The sequence below is a fragment of the Mercenaria mercenaria genome, chromosome 1, assembly GCF_021730395.1.
Source record: "Mercenaria mercenaria strain notata chromosome 1, MADL_Memer_1, whole genome shotgun sequence".
Taxonomy (NCBI): Eukaryota; Metazoa; Mollusca; class Bivalvia; order Venerida; family Veneridae; genus Mercenaria; species Mercenaria mercenaria.
The window spans coordinates 28992513-29009663 of record NC_069361.1 but is presented as its reverse complement, the minus strand read 5'-3'; the positions used below and the strand labels follow the sequence as shown (position 1 = coordinate 29009663).

The following is a 17151-nucleotide window of genomic DNA, read 5'->3' as shown; positions in this document are numbered from 1 at the left end:
ATAAAAAAGAATTTAAGCCCTGTTTTTGCAGTTAACCAAAAAAAATGAATCACAACAGTAACCTTGGCTTTTCATGGAAAGGGGTCAAGTTGGGGCAAAGCAAAAAACACTGGAATCATTAGAAACAGAATTTCAATTATTGAATAACCCAAAACAAATTTATTCTTCAATCAAGGACGTGCATGTTTATTTTCAACTTGGGTAAACTTGTCTCAACTGTCTGTTTTGTTAAAAATGATATTTTTTATTTCAAGAACTTATGAGGTATAAAAGGGGAAATGGAAAAATTCAATCACAAAATTTTTAACTTTGTATCTTTAATACTAAATAAAAGTAAACCCATTATGTAAAAAAAAAACATTAAAAAGATCCTGTTTAGTTTTGAACACCCCTTTTTAAAAAAAATTGCATTTGCTGTATAAAAAAAAAAGACATTGTTAAACTTAAAAATGCATTGGAAAACCCAAAACGATCATCTGTAGAAGAAAAAAACAGCTTTGTTGTTCAACCCAAAACAGATCATCGATGAACCCCAAAACCATTGTCTGTCTAATAAAAAACCGTCATCTGAAATTTAAAAAACAGAACTAAGCTGTTTTTAAAAAAGCCATGTCTCCCAAACACCTACATCTGAAAAGGGTGGGAGACATAATTATCGATATAAACCCAAATTTTTAAACACCACTCTGATAATCGAAACAGTAACCCCTGTATGAAGCCAAAACACAGCCCTTTTGCATGAACCCAAAAACCAGAACATTTAAAAAATTTTAATGAAACAGCATCAGCTGTAAATCAAAAACACAATATCAAAATGGGGCGAAACCCATCTTTATGAAGCCACAGCGAAAAATGCCCATGAAGTGGAAAAAATCATTTTAGAAACCAAAACAAAGTCATTACATGAATAAGAGCAACGTTTTATTTTGTTTTTTTAAATTTTTGTTTTTAACGTCATCTACTACTTTATTCATTCCAAATTACCACTTCTGTTTTTTGAACCCTTGATTGGATATGTATTTTTTAAAAACCCCTTTTTTTTAAAAAAAAAAAAAAAGCTTTTAATTTTAAAGACAAAATTTATTGCAAAAAAATAAAATACATTGACTGAATGTTTTGTGGCCACAAAACAGATTTTTTCTGCACATTTTTTTGATAGCCAAAAAATTCCTTTTCCAAAAAAACCATTATGCCCTTAGTGCCACAAAAACCCCATTTTTTAATTTCTGGCTTAAAAAACAAAATACTGCATTTTTCGGTGTTTTTTGCTAAAATTTTTTTCTTTTATAATTTCTAAAAGGATTTGAAATTTTTCCCAAATTTACAAACAACGTCCACTACAAGATTTTCCGGACAATACTTATATTCAAAAGTCAAACTTTTTTTAAAAAACTATATTTTTTTGAGTTTTGCTTGGCTATGATATGTCTATATATTTTTTTTGTTAAAACAAAGCACTTTTAAAATGGGCAAAAGGGGAAAAAGTGAAACAATTGCTAAATGACAAAAAAAAAAAAATTTTTTCCCAATTAACAACTTTGGGTTTTATGAATTTTAAAAAATTCCTAACCCTAGCATACTGAATAAAAATTTCTATGGGTAAAAAATCTTTTTATACCGAGAGTAAGAAGTGTGGATACCAAGATGCGCACAGTGAAAAATACCCTTTGGTATCCCAAAAAAGTTTATTGCCTTGCTGTTTTTTTTTTTCTTTTTTCTACCATTATTGAAAAAATTTTCCCGAAACCTCTATGCACACTCCTTTTTTTACACGACAATTTCACTGACATGACAAGATACTTTAACTATTCCTCTACCAACTTAAAAAGTTTTGATCTTGCCCTGCCACCCCCCCACAGGGGGGTGGGAAAACTAAGTATCCTGGGATAATGAAAACAGGGGCAGAATACCACAGTTCCCCCAAAAAGGAAGAAGCAAACAAATTGGTATTATATAAGGCAATAAACCGTTTTTAACAAGAAACTTCAGACAATGACAAAAAACAGAAGCTATTCGGAACTTTTAAACATATATTCACTAAATTTACAGTCTGAAAGAAAGGATTGCCTTTTTCACAAATTTCCCTTTTGTTTGTGTAAAAAATATTGTTTAATTTGTTCAAAGATGTTTCAAAATTGGAGACTTTGGCCTACATACTGAAAAGCACAAGGATGTTTTCAGTGGGAGAGGTCTTGTTGCTAGGGTATTTCTCCAACCTGTAAATACTGTATGAGCAGTTTTGCTCCTTTTGTTATAAATTGGCAGGAGGGGTTATCTTAAAATTAATTTATCTTTTTTTCGAAAATTTATGAAAAATATACATTTCCCCTTTTGAATAAAAACTATTTTTTTTTAACGTTAATAAAAAGCCATAAAAAGGTTTTTTCAGACATTTTGATAAAAAGCTCAAAAAAGAAATATCTCATAAAAAGGTTTATCGACTTTAAAAAAACTAAAAAAGGGTTTTTTGACATTTAGATAAAATCTCAAAAAAGAAATTGTCATAAAAAAGGGTTTTTTCAGACTTTAGATAAAAGCTAAAAAAAGGTTTTTTCAGACATTTTGATAAAAAGCTCATAAAAAGAAATATGCCATAAAAAGGTTTATTTTAAAATTTAAAATGTAAATACTCACAAACAACTTCTATTTCCCAAAAAGCTTTTTACCCTAAACAAAGACCCCCAATTTCTTTTGCTAGAATTTTCCTTTTCCTCCCAAATTTTGCACATCAAATCGTTTTTCTTTTTAAAAGCTTCAGCTAATAATCAAAACCCGAATCGGGGCACTAGAGATACATGGCCATTTCTTTCCTAAGAAATATGCTAATTTTTCACTTGTCACTTACAATAGCCCAGTTAAGTCAAACCATGACTGTATTTCAAGACAAATGTAAAAGGGGCCAAGTGGAATTTTTGGGAAAAAAAACTTTAGGGGATTTGGGGATAATCCCCGGGGGGATTTAAGGAAGATGTTTAGAGGTTTATGTACAGACTAAGTTTAGGTACAATAATTCAACCATGTTTTGAGTAAATTTAAAGAAGTTAAATTATGTCAATGGCAAGCTACAGACCATCCACCTCACTAATACGTACCTCACCCCGAAAAATGTTTAGGTGAGGGTTTTAAAAAGGTGGGCACAACAGGGAACATAACTTTTTGGGTTACCTTCAAACATTTTTTTACATTAAAACCCGTAAGGGGCAAAGGGTTTTAAATTCAAAGATAACCAAAAATTTCTTAATACAAACAAAAAATGTATAATAAAAAGATTTTGTAATGTTTTTTTGGGTTGGGCCCGAAAATTTTTTCACATAGGGAATTTTTTAAATATTTTGAGAGTTTTTAGATAAGGGTTTTTAAAGTTCCGTGTTCTAACAAATTAGACTGTTTTTCCCCCCCACATGTGCGATTATGAACCTGACCCGTATTTTTGTTTTTTTTGCTTGCACAATTAAATGATTTTGTGGGGTATTTTTTTCTTTCGAAATTCATTTTTACTGTTTAAAAACATGTTTTGATGAGGCAGCCGGGATGAAAATTAATAAACTAGAAAATGCTTTGTAAAAAAGCGCATTCTCCCCCAATACAAAATCCCATAGGGAAGAAGTCAAAAAGGGGGGCAAACGAAAGTCAAAGAACACGATTTTTGGCTGCAATAGGGACATTTACTTGGCATTCCGTAACCCCCTAAATTTTAACACTTAGCCAGTGGTTCTCAAACCTGTTTAGACTCCCGGACCTGCCTTTGTCAATGACCTCAAAATAAAAGGGGTTACTACTCTGCAGTCCATCATCCTATTAAGTTTTTAACATTGTAGTCAAGTGGGTTTTCAAGTTATTTCCAAAAAAAAATTTTAAAAACAAGCCACTGTGACCTTTAAATTTAATAGCGACCCCAAATCAATAGGGGGATCACTCTGCATGTTTTAAACTCCTATAAGTTTTAACAGTCTGGGGCAAGTGGTTCCCCAAGTTATTTATCGAACTGGTTATCAATGGTCGACCCCCTGTACCTTGACCTTTAACGGAGTGACCCCAAAAACCAAAAAGGGGATTTTTCCGCAGAACAAACATCCTATGAATTTCACATTCGGGTCGAGAGGTTCTCAAGTTATTATTGGAAATGTTTTTTCCCGTTTGGCCCCTTTGGCCTGACTTTTAACAGAGTGACCCCAAAACGTTAGGGGTTTATTACTCTGCATACCAATCACCATGAAAATTTCATCATTCTGGGTCAAATGGTTTTCAAATACTGACCGGAAAAGGTTTTCAAAGTTCGGGCCCTTTTGACCTTTTTCCAAGAATGACCCAAAATCGTTTTGGGTATTACTTTTAGACCCAAACATCCTAAATTTCAACATTATGGGGCCCAAATGTTTTTAAGTTATGCCGGGAAAAGGGGTTTTAATGTTTGGCCCCCGTGACCTTGACCTTAATGGAGGACCCCAAAATAGATGGGGGTCATCACTTTGCATGTACAATCACCTAGAATTTTTAACATCGGGGCAAGTGTTCTCAGTTTTTGATCGAAAAGGTTTTTTAATTTAGGCCCCCGTGACCCTTCCCTTTGACGGAGTGACCCAAATCAAAAAGGGGCATTACCCTTTTTGACCAATCATCCCTTTAAGTTTAAAATTCTGGGTCAGGGTTTTTTCCCGTTTTTGATTGGAAAAGGTTTTTTAATTTCAGGGGCCCCGTGCCGACCTTTACGGGGTGACCCCAAAATCAATAGGGGTAAACTACTTTGCATGTAAAATCACCTATGAAGTTTCAACATTTTGGGGGCAAGTGGTTCTCTATTTTGATCAAAATGGTTTTTATGTCAGGGCCCCGTACCTTGACCTTTTACGGAGGATCCAAACAAAAAAGGTCATCTACGATTAAAACCAAACACCCAAAGTTTCAACATTCTGGGTAGGGGTTTTCATTTTTGATTGGGAAAAGGTTTTCAAGTTCAGGCCCCCGGACCTGACCTTTTTACGGGTGACCCCAAAACAAAGGGTCATTTACTCTTCATGACCAAACTTCCATGAAGTTTCAAAAATTTTGGGTAATGGGTTTTCTAGTTATTGTCGGAAATGGTTTTTTAATGTTTAGGCCCCCTGTGACCTTGACCTTTGACGGGGTGACCCCAAAATCAAAGGGGTCATTACCTTTATGCCCAAACATCCTAGAAGTTTTCAATTTCTGGTCAAGGGTTTTTTCCCATTATTATTGGAAAAGGTTTCAAAGTTAGGCCCCCTTTTCCTTGACCTTTTACGGAGGACCCCCCAAAAAAAATAGGGGTCGTCATCCAGCAGCCCCAAACTTTTAAGTTTTAAGTTCTATCAAAGGCCCCAGTTTTTGCCGGAATAAGTGTGACGGGCGGAGGACGGACGGACGGACGGAAAGGACGGACGGACGGGCAGGGAAAAACAAAAAGTCTCCTTGGGGGACAAAAAAATGTCAAATTTTTTCTTGAAATTTTTGTTATAAGATAACCTGTATAAGGACCACCAAGAGGAGTCTGAAAGTCACTGCTTTTTATTGCTGCTAAATAAAAACATTTTCTTCAAAATGAAAGTAAGTATGAAAAGATGTCTGAACCTTTTTTCCACAAATTTTTTAAAAAAGGACTTTCCATCATTCAATTTGTGCGTTACCTTTATTATTGAAGGGGTTTCATGAAAAAAGAACTAAATACGCTGAATACACCAGAGCAACCATATCACCTCACGGTCTGCAGGGCACAAAGGCGAAACACTTTCCGCGCAGGGGTAAAGGGGAATTAAGCATGCTTAAAAACAAAAAGAGGGCCCTGAAAATTTATATCGCTCACCTGAGTACCATTGCTCTTAATAAAATCAAGTTTTTTCATAGCACTGGGCTTTTACATTAAATATCATCAGGATAAATATTTTCTTGTAATGCCTTTGACCTATGGATCACAACTATGGGCCAAATTTCCCTAATATCAAGTTTGGGGTTCCAACTCAAATGCTGATTTTTTATAATGACTATTTTTACCTGAAGACTTAAATAACATTTAAAACCCAAACTCATTAGACGGGTGAGGTATATTTTTTACTTAAAAAAAAGGGAGTAATTTGCAAAATTTAGTCCAAAAGTTTTTTTATGATTGACCGATCCCCCTGAGGCAAAAAAAAATTTCAAAACATAAATTTCTTTGGGTTTCTGAGAAAACCCCCTTTTAAATTTTAAATATTATCGCCTTTATTGTCTAAGCCAAAAAAAGACAATAATGAAATTTCAAAAAGACCATAAATACTTACGAGATAAAACCTTTTTATTAAAAGGGGGAGGGAATCATGCATTGGATATGGGTAGAAATTCAATACAAACTTTTTCAACAAAAAAACAGAAATATTCAAATTGATAAACGTTTTAACAAGGTTTCAACATATATTTTTACCGGAAACTAAAAACGTTTCAAACCAAACTCAAATAATTTAGAAACTGCTAGGGATATCTTTAAATAAAAAAAAAAGGGGTAATTTGTCATAAATTTATCCCCCAGTATTTCAAAGATTACCCCAAACAATTGATGGCAAAAAAAGAAATTTCAGATAATATCTCATTTGTTTTAAAAGATATCCCATTTAATTTTAAAAAAGGAGGTAATTTGACAAAAATCCCCTAGTTATCACCCTGATTGTCTCATCCAACAAAGACAATTTGAAATTTAAATGAGTCCTATAAGTACTTCTGATAAAATCCATTTTTATTAAAATAGGGGAGGTAATCAGATAAGAAACTCCACCCATGATTGGTTCTGACAGATTCATGGGAATCCAAGATTTTTAAAGTGTTAAGATATTTGCAATTTTTAAACAAAAACAAAAAACCCTAAATGAAGTCTCATATCTGCAAAAGCCAAAATAGCAAATTTTGGACCTTTAAGGGGCCATAACTCTGGAACCCATGATGGGATCTGGCTAGTTTTCGAAAGGAACCGAGATTTTATGCCTATATAAGTTGTTTGCAAGTTTGATTAAAGCTGATTGCAAAATGTTGTCTCTATCGTCTTCACAAGCCAAAAATAGCAAATTTTGGCCCTTTAAGGGGCCATAACTCTGGAACCCATGATGGGATCTGGCCAGTTTTCAAAAGGAACCAATTATTATGCCAATACATGCTGTGTGCAGGTTTGATTAAAGTTGTTTGCAAAATGTTTTCTCTATCATGTTTACAAGCCAAAAATGGCAAATTTTGGCCCTTTAAGGGGCCATATCTCTGGAACACGATGGGATCTGGCCAGTTTTCGAAAGGAACCGAGATATTATGCCCATACTTGTTGTGTGCAAGTTTGATTAAAATCAAATACAAAATGTGGTCTCTATGCTGGACTACAGACGAAGGGCGATCACAAAAGCTCACTCTGTCACTACGTGACAGGTGAGCTAAAAATCAGTCTTATTTTCACAACTTTATATACATACTATGTAATTACTATTATGCAATAACTAAATGTAAGGGAAACAGAATGTTCCTTTGTGTAGTACAAGAGTGGTAAGTCTGATTCTGTCATTATTTGAGCCGTGCCATGAGAAAACCAACATAGTGGCTTTGCGACCAGCATGGATCCAGACCAGCCTGCGCATCCGCGCAGTCTGGTCAGGATCCATGCTGTTCGCTAACAGTTTCTCCAATTCCAATAGGCTTTAAAAGCGAACAGCATGGAGCCTGACCAGACTGCGCAGATGCGCAGGCTGGTCTGGATCCATGCTGGTCGCAAACCCACTATGTTGGTTTTCTCATGGCACGGCTCATTTCAATAGATAATTCAACATGTAACCTTCAGCTATTTATTAGGAAAGGCTCATGGAATACTGAGCCTGTTTAGAAAAATATATCAAGTTGAAACAGGAGATAAGTAAATTCTGATAAAGTTTTCGGCAACATCTATGCATTACCTTTTTAAATATTGAACATATTAAACTGTGACTGTCAATGGCAATAGTTGTTTAAAGAAATTAACAATACACACAACTTAAATTTCAAAGCTTAGCTTGTTTAGGCTGAACATTAGCAGTTTCAAGTCACTTTATACAAAAGTTCCTTAAAATAAATACAGAACTAATATATTCATTGGAAAATGAAAGACCTTCACTTCATGATTCATGCTATTCTAAGATTTTTAAACTGGTACAAACAAAACAATCGCTTCTATGAAAGACATTTATCCCTTTGTCTAAACAAATGTCAATTTGGTTTGCACAAAACAGATTTGTTTGAGGGAGTGACAAATTACTTTGTAAGAATGTTTTTCTTAGTGTGTAAGATAATTGGCTGACATATTTCTGGATTTTTCTGTGGTTTATTGAAGAGTTATTTCATTATCAAAAGTGTTTACAATATTTGTCTATTGTAGGTGACAGGTTAATTTGTGTGGGAAGAGATATAGCAGATGTTTACAGAAAGACAATCAGATTGTTGAGTGCTACTTACTAAAGTATTTCTTTAATACATTTTTATTTTTCGTAGCTGTACCCTTCGGCCAAACAATCTAATTGCTGTTAGAACTTACAATAGATATGTGGGGGAAAAAGAAAACAAGTGACAGCTACTCAATGGCACAATTATTCAAAACAGGAGAAACCATGAGCAACTGTACATTTATGAAGAGTGACGCACAAGACCCGCATGTATGAATGGTTTCCCTGACTTAAACCATTTATGTAATTTTGTTTGGTTTCATCCAAAAAAAAAAAAAAACTTCAATTAAAAAATAAAACAAGAGGGCCAAGATGGCCCTAGGTCACTCACCTGAGAAACATACCATAATAGTGTAAACATGTTTGACCTAGTGATTTCATTGAAACAAATATTCTGACCAATTTTCATTAAGATCGGACCAAAAATGTGGTCTCCTAAGTGTAAACAAGTATTTTCTTCAATTTGACATAGTGACCTAGTTTTCGGGCCAAGATGACCTATATTCAAAGTTGACCTAGATTTGATCAAGGCTATCATTCTGACCAAATTTCATGAACCTCAATTAAACAAGAGCTGTCACTAATGGTGACAAATGCCCCCGCAGCGCCTTGACCTTTGACCTGGTGACAATAGGGGTCATGTACTCAATAAGTACTATCAGCATGTGAAGTTTGAAGGTCCTGGGTGCAGTGGTTCGCGAGTAAAGAGCCTTCATGCAAAAAGTTAACATTGGCCCCTGTCACCTTGACCTTTGACCTGGTGACCCCAAAGTCAGTAGGGGCCGTGTACTCAACAAGTACTACCAGCATGTGAAGTTTAAAGGTCCTGGGAGCAGTGGTTCGCGAGTAAAGTGCCTTCATGCAAAAAGTTAACATTGGCCCCTGTGACCTTGACCTTTGACCTGGTGACCTCAAAGTCAGTAGGGGTTGTGACTCAATAAGTACTACCAGCATGTGAAGTTTGAAGGTCCTGGGTGCAGTGGTTTGCGAGTAAAGAGCCTTCATGCAAAAGGTTAACATTGGCCCCTGTGACCTTGACCTTTGACCTGGTGACCCCAAAGTCAGTAGGGGTCGTGTACTCAATAAGTACTACCAGCATGTGAAGTTTGAAGGTCCTGGGTGCAGTGGTTCATGAGTAAAGTGCCTTCATGCAAAAAGTTAACATTGGCCCCTGTGACCTTAACCTTTGACCTGGTGACCCCAAAGTCAGTAGGGGTTGTGTACTCAATAAGTACTATCAGCATGTGAAGTTTGAAGGTCCTGGGTGCATTGGTTCGCAAGTAAAGTGCCTTCGTGCAAAAAGTTAACATTGGTGGGACGATTTAACAGACATTGGTGTGACGAACGGACGAACAGTTGAAAACTAATATGCCTCCCTTCGGGCGCATAAAAATACAGCCTCTGTCGCATATAAAAATGTTTTTCTTTGATTTGTCTTAGCGACCTAGTTTTTGACCCTAGATGACCCATATTCAAACTTGGTCTAGATTTCATCAAGGCTATCATTCTTACTAAATTATATGAATATCCAGTGTAAAATGCAGCCCCTATTGCACACACAAGGTTTTTCTTTAATTTGACCTAGTGACCTAGTTTTTGACCCATTTTTGAAATTGGCCTAGATTTCATCAAGGTAATCATTCTGACAAAATTTCATAAACATAATCTATCTAATTCAACCAATGGAAAAAACACTCAATAACATACAGCTGGGTCACAAAACAATCTGTTTGTCAATGTGACAAATGCCATCCCCGCACCCCCCAAAGCTTTCCCAAGAATGCTACAGCTGTCTATGCAAAATATGCCAGAATAGTTTAGGTATGAATCATTTTCATTGCCCCTTGCCTCTAGTGGTAAGAGCTTAGTGTGAAGAAGCCATCCAGCTGGTTTGGTAATTATTGGAATTGCTAGTGAAGTGCTAATCTGTGCCTGAAATAATGCTCTTAGGGCAACTTGTATATAAAAACTGGAAAGACATTTGACCGGGATAGTGCTATTGTGACTAATAACGAAACAAATCAAGAATCATGGTTGTCTATTTGTGAAACTTTGGAAAACAACTACAAACAGCCAGCTACACAACCTGGCAAAACACTTGACAAAAATGGCCAGGAGGTACATAAATGGCAAGATTACGGCAAATACATTTTTTTCAATCTTTACCTATCGACAGCCTTCTTGTTTTTCTCTTGTTGGTCTTTTTCCTGTTTCTTCTTTAGATACTCCTCTAACTCCACTCCCTCTAGACGTATCCTCCGACGTACCTGTAAAATAATACAGCATTTCAAGTTTTTATGAACATAGGAAGTTATTCTGGCTTTTCTGATGTGTCCAGTGTGGTACCTGGATCAACAATACAGCCATACTGTTTGGATACTAGTGCAATTCTTTAAAATTTGGACAATACAAATCATAGAGAGCAATGCAGACAAGATTCATGTAAGAAATACTGCTGTTATTCACAGGTCTGTATTCCATATATCCTTAGGACACCGGGCACATTTTCATGCAATCTCGCCAAGCATAGGTATGTTTTTGACAATAAAGAAAATGACGTCACTCGACCTTGAGCTATACCCAAAAGTTAAGAAAATGAAAGTAGACAGGCTAAACTCGAAAACGAGTCGCATTTGCATTGGTCGATAGTCATGGTTCACGCGCAGGGGTCACCCGTCTGAATGTTGTGTGTGGACTTTTTTTTGATTGAACAATCTAGCACCTTGAGCATGCAACATGTCAGGGATATATATGTCTTTGTACTAGCTATAACAACCACAGAATTCTATTTATAAATATGTAAGTTATATCTATATACCTGGGCCATCAGGCACTAATACATTTTATTACATTAAAATGTACCCTTGAGTGCTGTGCTTTGTGATTTAATTGCACAACAAGCTACAGAATGTGAGATAAAAACATGTTGCCATTGTTTGTAAATATTCATTCTGGCTACAGATTGAATAGAAAAACTGTTTAAAAGAGAAACTGAACATTTTATGACTGTGAAAAAGACAGATGGTGTGAAGTGCATTTATTAGTTTTTAGTATAAAATTAGACATCTAAAATAGAAGTTTTGAAACAAGAGCTGTCACATGAGACAGTGCGCTCGACTATTTCAATGCTGAATACAGTAACTGGGCACATCTGAGGAAGCTGGAGCTGTCACTAGAGTGTTTATTGACTCCAATAAGAATGAAGATATTGGACAATAGCTTGAGTCTGTGTCAAAAGTATTAAGTTTTTGTTTTGTTCTGGGTTTAACGCCGTTTTTCAACCCTATTTCAGTCATGTAATGGAGGACAGTTAACCTAACCAGTGTTCCTGGATTCTGTACCAGTACAAACCTGTTCTCCGCAAGTAACTGCTAACTTCCCCACATGAATGATCAGAGGTGGAGGACGAATGATTTCAGACATAATGTCTTTTATCAAATCGTCACGGAGAACATACGCCCTGCTCGGGGATCGAACTCGCGACCCCGCGATTCGTAGACCAATGCTCTCCCTACTGAGCTAAGTGGGCGGGCTAAAAAAAGTATTAAGTAATAAGAGAGACAAAGAACATTAAATAAGTATAACTCTTAGCAAAAAGTGGGATAATTCATAAACTATTGGTGCAAGAGTGATTTCTGCACCTTGTGTCATATGATGTGGGTGACGATGTGGTATAACAACTTCAAGTTCCGATCAAATCCATTTAGTAATAACTGAAATATAGTGAATCAAAATTAACCTGAAAGTCTAAGTAAAAGGGGGGGCATAATTCATGAAATATTGGTACCAGAGTTATGGACCTTGTGTCATATGATGTGGGTGATAAAGTGGAACAAATATTTTAAGTTTGAATCAAATCCATTTAGTAATAACTGAGATAGAGTGAAAGTGCATCAAAACTTAAACCTGAAATTCTAAGTAAAAAGGGAGATAATTCATGAAATATTGGTGCAAGAGTTATGGTCCTTGTGTCATATGATGTGAGTGATGATGCTGAATAACTATTTTAAATTTGAATCAAATTCATTTAGTAATAACTGAGATAGAGTGGAAGTGCATCAAAACTTAAACCTGAAATTCTAAGAAAAAAGGGGGATAATTCATGAAATATTGGTGCAAGAGTTATGGTCCTTGTGTCATATGATGTGAGTAATGATGCTAAATAACTATTTTAAATTTGAATCAAATCCATTTAGTAATAACTGAGATAGAGTGGAAGTTTTAACCTGAAATTCTAAGTAAAAAGGGGGGATAATTCATGAAATATTGGTGCAAGAGTTATGGCCCTTGTGACATATGATGTTGAAAGTTTGAATCAAATGAGATAAGAGTGAAAGTGCATGAAAACTTTAACCTGAAAGTCTAAGTAAATGGGGGACTTAATTCATGAAATATTGGTACCAGAGTTATGGACCTTGTGTCATATGATGTGGATGGTAAGGTGGAACAACTATTTTAAGTTTTAATCAAATCCATTCAGTAATAACTGAGATAGAATGAAAGTGCATCAAAACTTTAACTGGAAATTCTAAGTAAAAAGGGGGATAATTCATGAAATATTGGTGTGAGAGTTATGGCCCTTGTGCCATGATGTGAGTGATGATGAGGAATAACTATTTTAAGTTTGAAACAAATCCATCAGGTAATTACAGAGATAAAGTGAAAGTGCATCAAAACTTTAACCCAAGTGCGGACGCAGAAGGATGCCGACGCCACCACCGATGCCGGGTCGAGTAGGACAGCTCTCCATATTTCGTATAGTCGAGCTAAAAAGTATAAGTTTTGATGACACTACCAGTCCTCAAAAATAAGCTGAAAACTAACCTCCATGGTAACTGTCTCCTTGTCTGTGTTGTCTATGAGCCATCGTGCCAGTGTCTTGGGTGATGTTCTATTTGTTAGGATGATACTGTTTTTCGGGTTGCCACACCACGCCACAAACAAATCTCTAGAGAAACCACTCTGCAAGTCTGGCTCACTGCATAACACAACCTGTAATACAAAAAGTTTAAAAGTAATTAAAGTGACCTCAAGCTGTGTCTTCAAGAATTCAAACAAAATCTGAAAAAATACCCATGTAAACATTATACCTGCCGTGCCATGCTGCATCATATTCAGTATTATTTACTCGATTGTCCCACATACAATCAAGGCTAGACAATGGTGTCAAACAGTGTGATCATGGTCACACTTAAGTGCGGTTTTGAGGTCAGCAATGTTTTTGTACTTTAATAGGTGATGAAAATCCCCGAGACGGTAACGTCCATATATAGTTATTCGTCTTTGTTGTCTGCATATACTGAGGCAATTTTTTCGATGTTTTCTGGTTCCGGTTTATATACACGCCGCAGACTGGTTGTCTACATGAACATCCGAGCACCCTGAATCAGTCAGAGAAATTCGTAAACATGATTCTTTACCTCTTTTTTTGTAATACAAAATAGTACATGCAAATGAAAAACACTTTTAAAACAGTAAGGATGTGTAAAGGCCTTCAAGTTTCTGCGTGGAGTGCAAACAAACAAAAAAATCCTGAAGCCAGTGCGAGAACGCGGTGAATGACGTCACCGTCACGGCTTCCCGTAAATTTTGCAAAGTATGATATTTGCTGTAAGAGGTATGATGACACTAAATGTAAACTTTCTGTTTAGAGCAAAGTTTCACTTTTTTTTGAGTGTTGAATATTTCCTTGTAAGTGGATATATAAAAGATAAATCCCTATGCTAGGCGGTGCCTTAATTCATATTAATGGAACGGTCCGTTATTCAGGTAATGTCATTTAGTATGATAGTCAGGTTCTTACCTACATAAAGCAAAGTAAATTTGATTTCCTTAATCGGCAGACACGTCTATAAACTGAACTCTCAAATGTAAAAAAAAAGCAACAATAGTTGTAGTAGAGTCAATAATGAATTAGTGTGTGAAAATAATATCTTTGAAGATCATATTTAAACATAGTCACTAAATAATGTAAGATTTCATGGAGGAGTCTGTAAAGGATCAAACAGTACATTTCTTAGATCTATATATAAATTTATTCATCTTGGTTGAAAATTTACTGCAAAAAAAACATCACAAGACATTAAGGAAGTGGCAAAGACTTATGCAAACAAGAGGGCCATGAAGGCCCTGTATCGCTCACCTGACCTACAGACCTAAAGATCATTAAGATTAACATTCTGACCAAGTTTCATTAAGATATGGTCATAAATGTGGCCTCTAAAGTGTTAACTAGCTATTCCTTTGATTTGACCCCGTGACCTAGTTTTTGACCCGACATGACCCAGATTCGAACTTGACCTAAAGATCATCAAGTTTAACATTCTGACTAAGTTTCATGAATATACAGTCATAAATGTGACCTCTAGAGTGTTAACAAGGTTTTCCTTTGATATGACCTAGTGACCTAGTTTTTGACCCCAACTGACCCAGATTTAAACTTGACCTAAAGATCATCAAGATTAACATTCTGACAAAGTTTCATTCAGATATGGTCATAAATGTGGCCTCTAAAGTGTTAACTAGCTTTTCCTTTGATTTGACCTGATGACCTAGTTTTTGACCCGACATGAGTCAGATTCAAACTTGCCCTAAAGATCATCAAGTTTAACATTCTAAGTTTCATGAAGATACAGTCATAAATATGGCCTCTACAGTGATAACAAGCTTTTCCTTTGATCTGACCTAGTGACCTAGTTTTTAACCCCACCTGACCCAGATTTGAACTTGACCTTAAGATCATCAAGATTAACATTCTGATTAAGTTTCATTATGATATGGTCATAAATGTGGCCTCTACAGTGTAAACTAGCTTTTCCTTTGATTTGACCTGGGGACCTAGTTTTTGATCCTACATGACCCAGATAAAAACTGGACCTTAAGATCATCAAGATTAACACTTTGGTCAAGTTTCATTAAGATAGGGCCAAAATTGTGACCTCTAAAGTGTTAACATGCTTTTCCTTTCATTTGACCTGGTGACCTAGCTTTTGACCCCAGATGACCCAATATCGAACTCGTCCAAGATTTTATTGAGGGTAACATTCTGACCAAGTTTCATTAAGATTGGGCCAAAAATGTGACCTCTAGAGTGTTAACAAGCTTTTCCTTTGATTTGACCTGATGACCTAGTTTTTGACCCCAGATGACCCAATATCGAACTCGTCCAAGATTTTATTGAGGGTAACATTCTGACCAAGTTTCATTAAGATTGGGCCAAAAATGTGACCTCTAGAGTGTAAACAAGCTTTTCCTTTGATTTGACCTGATGACCTAGTTTTTGATCCCAGATGACCTAATATCGAACTCGTCCAAGATTTTATTGAGGGTAATATTCTGACCAAGTTTCATTAAGATTGGGCCAAAAATGTGACCTCTAGAGTGTTAACAAGCTTTTCCTTTGATTTGACCTGATGACCTAGTTTTTGACCCCAGATAACCTACTATCGAACTCGTCCAAGATTTTATTGAGGGTAACATTCTGACCAAGTTTCATTAAGATTGGGCCAAAAATGTGACCTCTAGAGTGTTAACAAGCTTTTCCTTTGATTTGACCTGATGACCTAGTTTTTGATCCCAGATGACCCAATATCGAACTCGTCCAAGATTTTATTGAGGGTTACATTCTGACCAAGTTTCATTAAGATTGGGCTAAAAATGTGACCTCTAGAGTGTTAACAAGCTTTTCCTTTGATTTGACCTGATGACCTAGTTTTTGATCCCAGATGACCCAATATCGAACTCGTCCAAGATTTTATTGAGGGTAACATTCTGACCAAGTTTCATTAACATTGGGCCAAAAATGTGACCTCTAGAGTGTTAACAGTCAAATTGTTGACGACGGATGGACGGACGGACGACGACGGACGACGGACACAGGGCGTATACTAAAGCTCACCTTTGAGCACTTCGTGCTCAGGTGAGCTAAAAACACATTAATATGATTTAATCAGGTAGGAAGAGAAAGATATATAAACAGAAAATACAGTATGTATGCTCTTATATTCTCAACTGAAAATAACTGATAAGACTTCTCCAAAAGGTTTAGGTAATTCTTAATTTCTGGACTGTTTATTTTGAAGGAGAATAAATTTAATAGAACCTCTAGTTTATAAAGAAACTGAAGAGCAAAAAATGAGTCTGTTCTGACAGGTTTTGCATGTAACAGTCCTATGTTGTTGCCAGTTACAGATTTATTGTGAATTCAAGCAATTCATACCTTAGTCATTACCATTGTTTTATGAGAGGTTTCTGGGAGTTGAGTTAATTAATAACACATACAGAAAATCTTCAGCTACATAAATACAGTATAAACTCACTAGGTTGTTATAATAAACAATTACAGCCAGGTAATGATATCTATAGATTTTACACATTCAGAAATATCCTAATAATTGAGTACAATATCATGTTTGTACTTTCTATCAACCTTATTTTGTCTACCAGGATCCTGTCAATAGGCATCAAACCAGAGTTATCACTTCATGCAGTCAGCTTTTAATGGTGAATACCTGCTTTAAGTTTTAAAGCAATAGCTTTTACCGTTTAAAAGAAAACTTGACATAAAAGCAAAACTTAACCAAGAAATCTGATATTTTCTAAGTCCAAATGGGACCATAATTCTTGCAAAAAGCAGGATGGAGTTATGTTTCTTGCTGTACAGAGTCAAGTTTTGATGGTAAACAATTGGTGCAAGTTATAAAGCAATAGCTTTCAC

The 17151-nt window shown here is 35.8% G+C and overlaps 1 protein-coding gene across 1 annotated transcript in view; it reads right to left on the bottom strand.

Annotated features, from left to right (window-relative positions):
• LOC123542642 (cleavage and polyadenylation specificity factor subunit 2-like) overlaps positions 1–17151 on the bottom strand; it is a 176695-nt gene that overhangs the window by 25270 nt on the left and 134274 nt on the right. The window contains exons 10-11 of the mRNA XM_053538095.1: positions 13260–13427; positions 10602–10702 (exon numbers count right to left, since the gene is read on the bottom strand). Of these exons, the coding sequence (XP_053394070.1) occupies positions 10602–10702; positions 13260–13427 (269 nt within the window). The remainder of the gene's footprint in view (positions 1–10601; positions 10703–13259; positions 13428–17151) is intronic.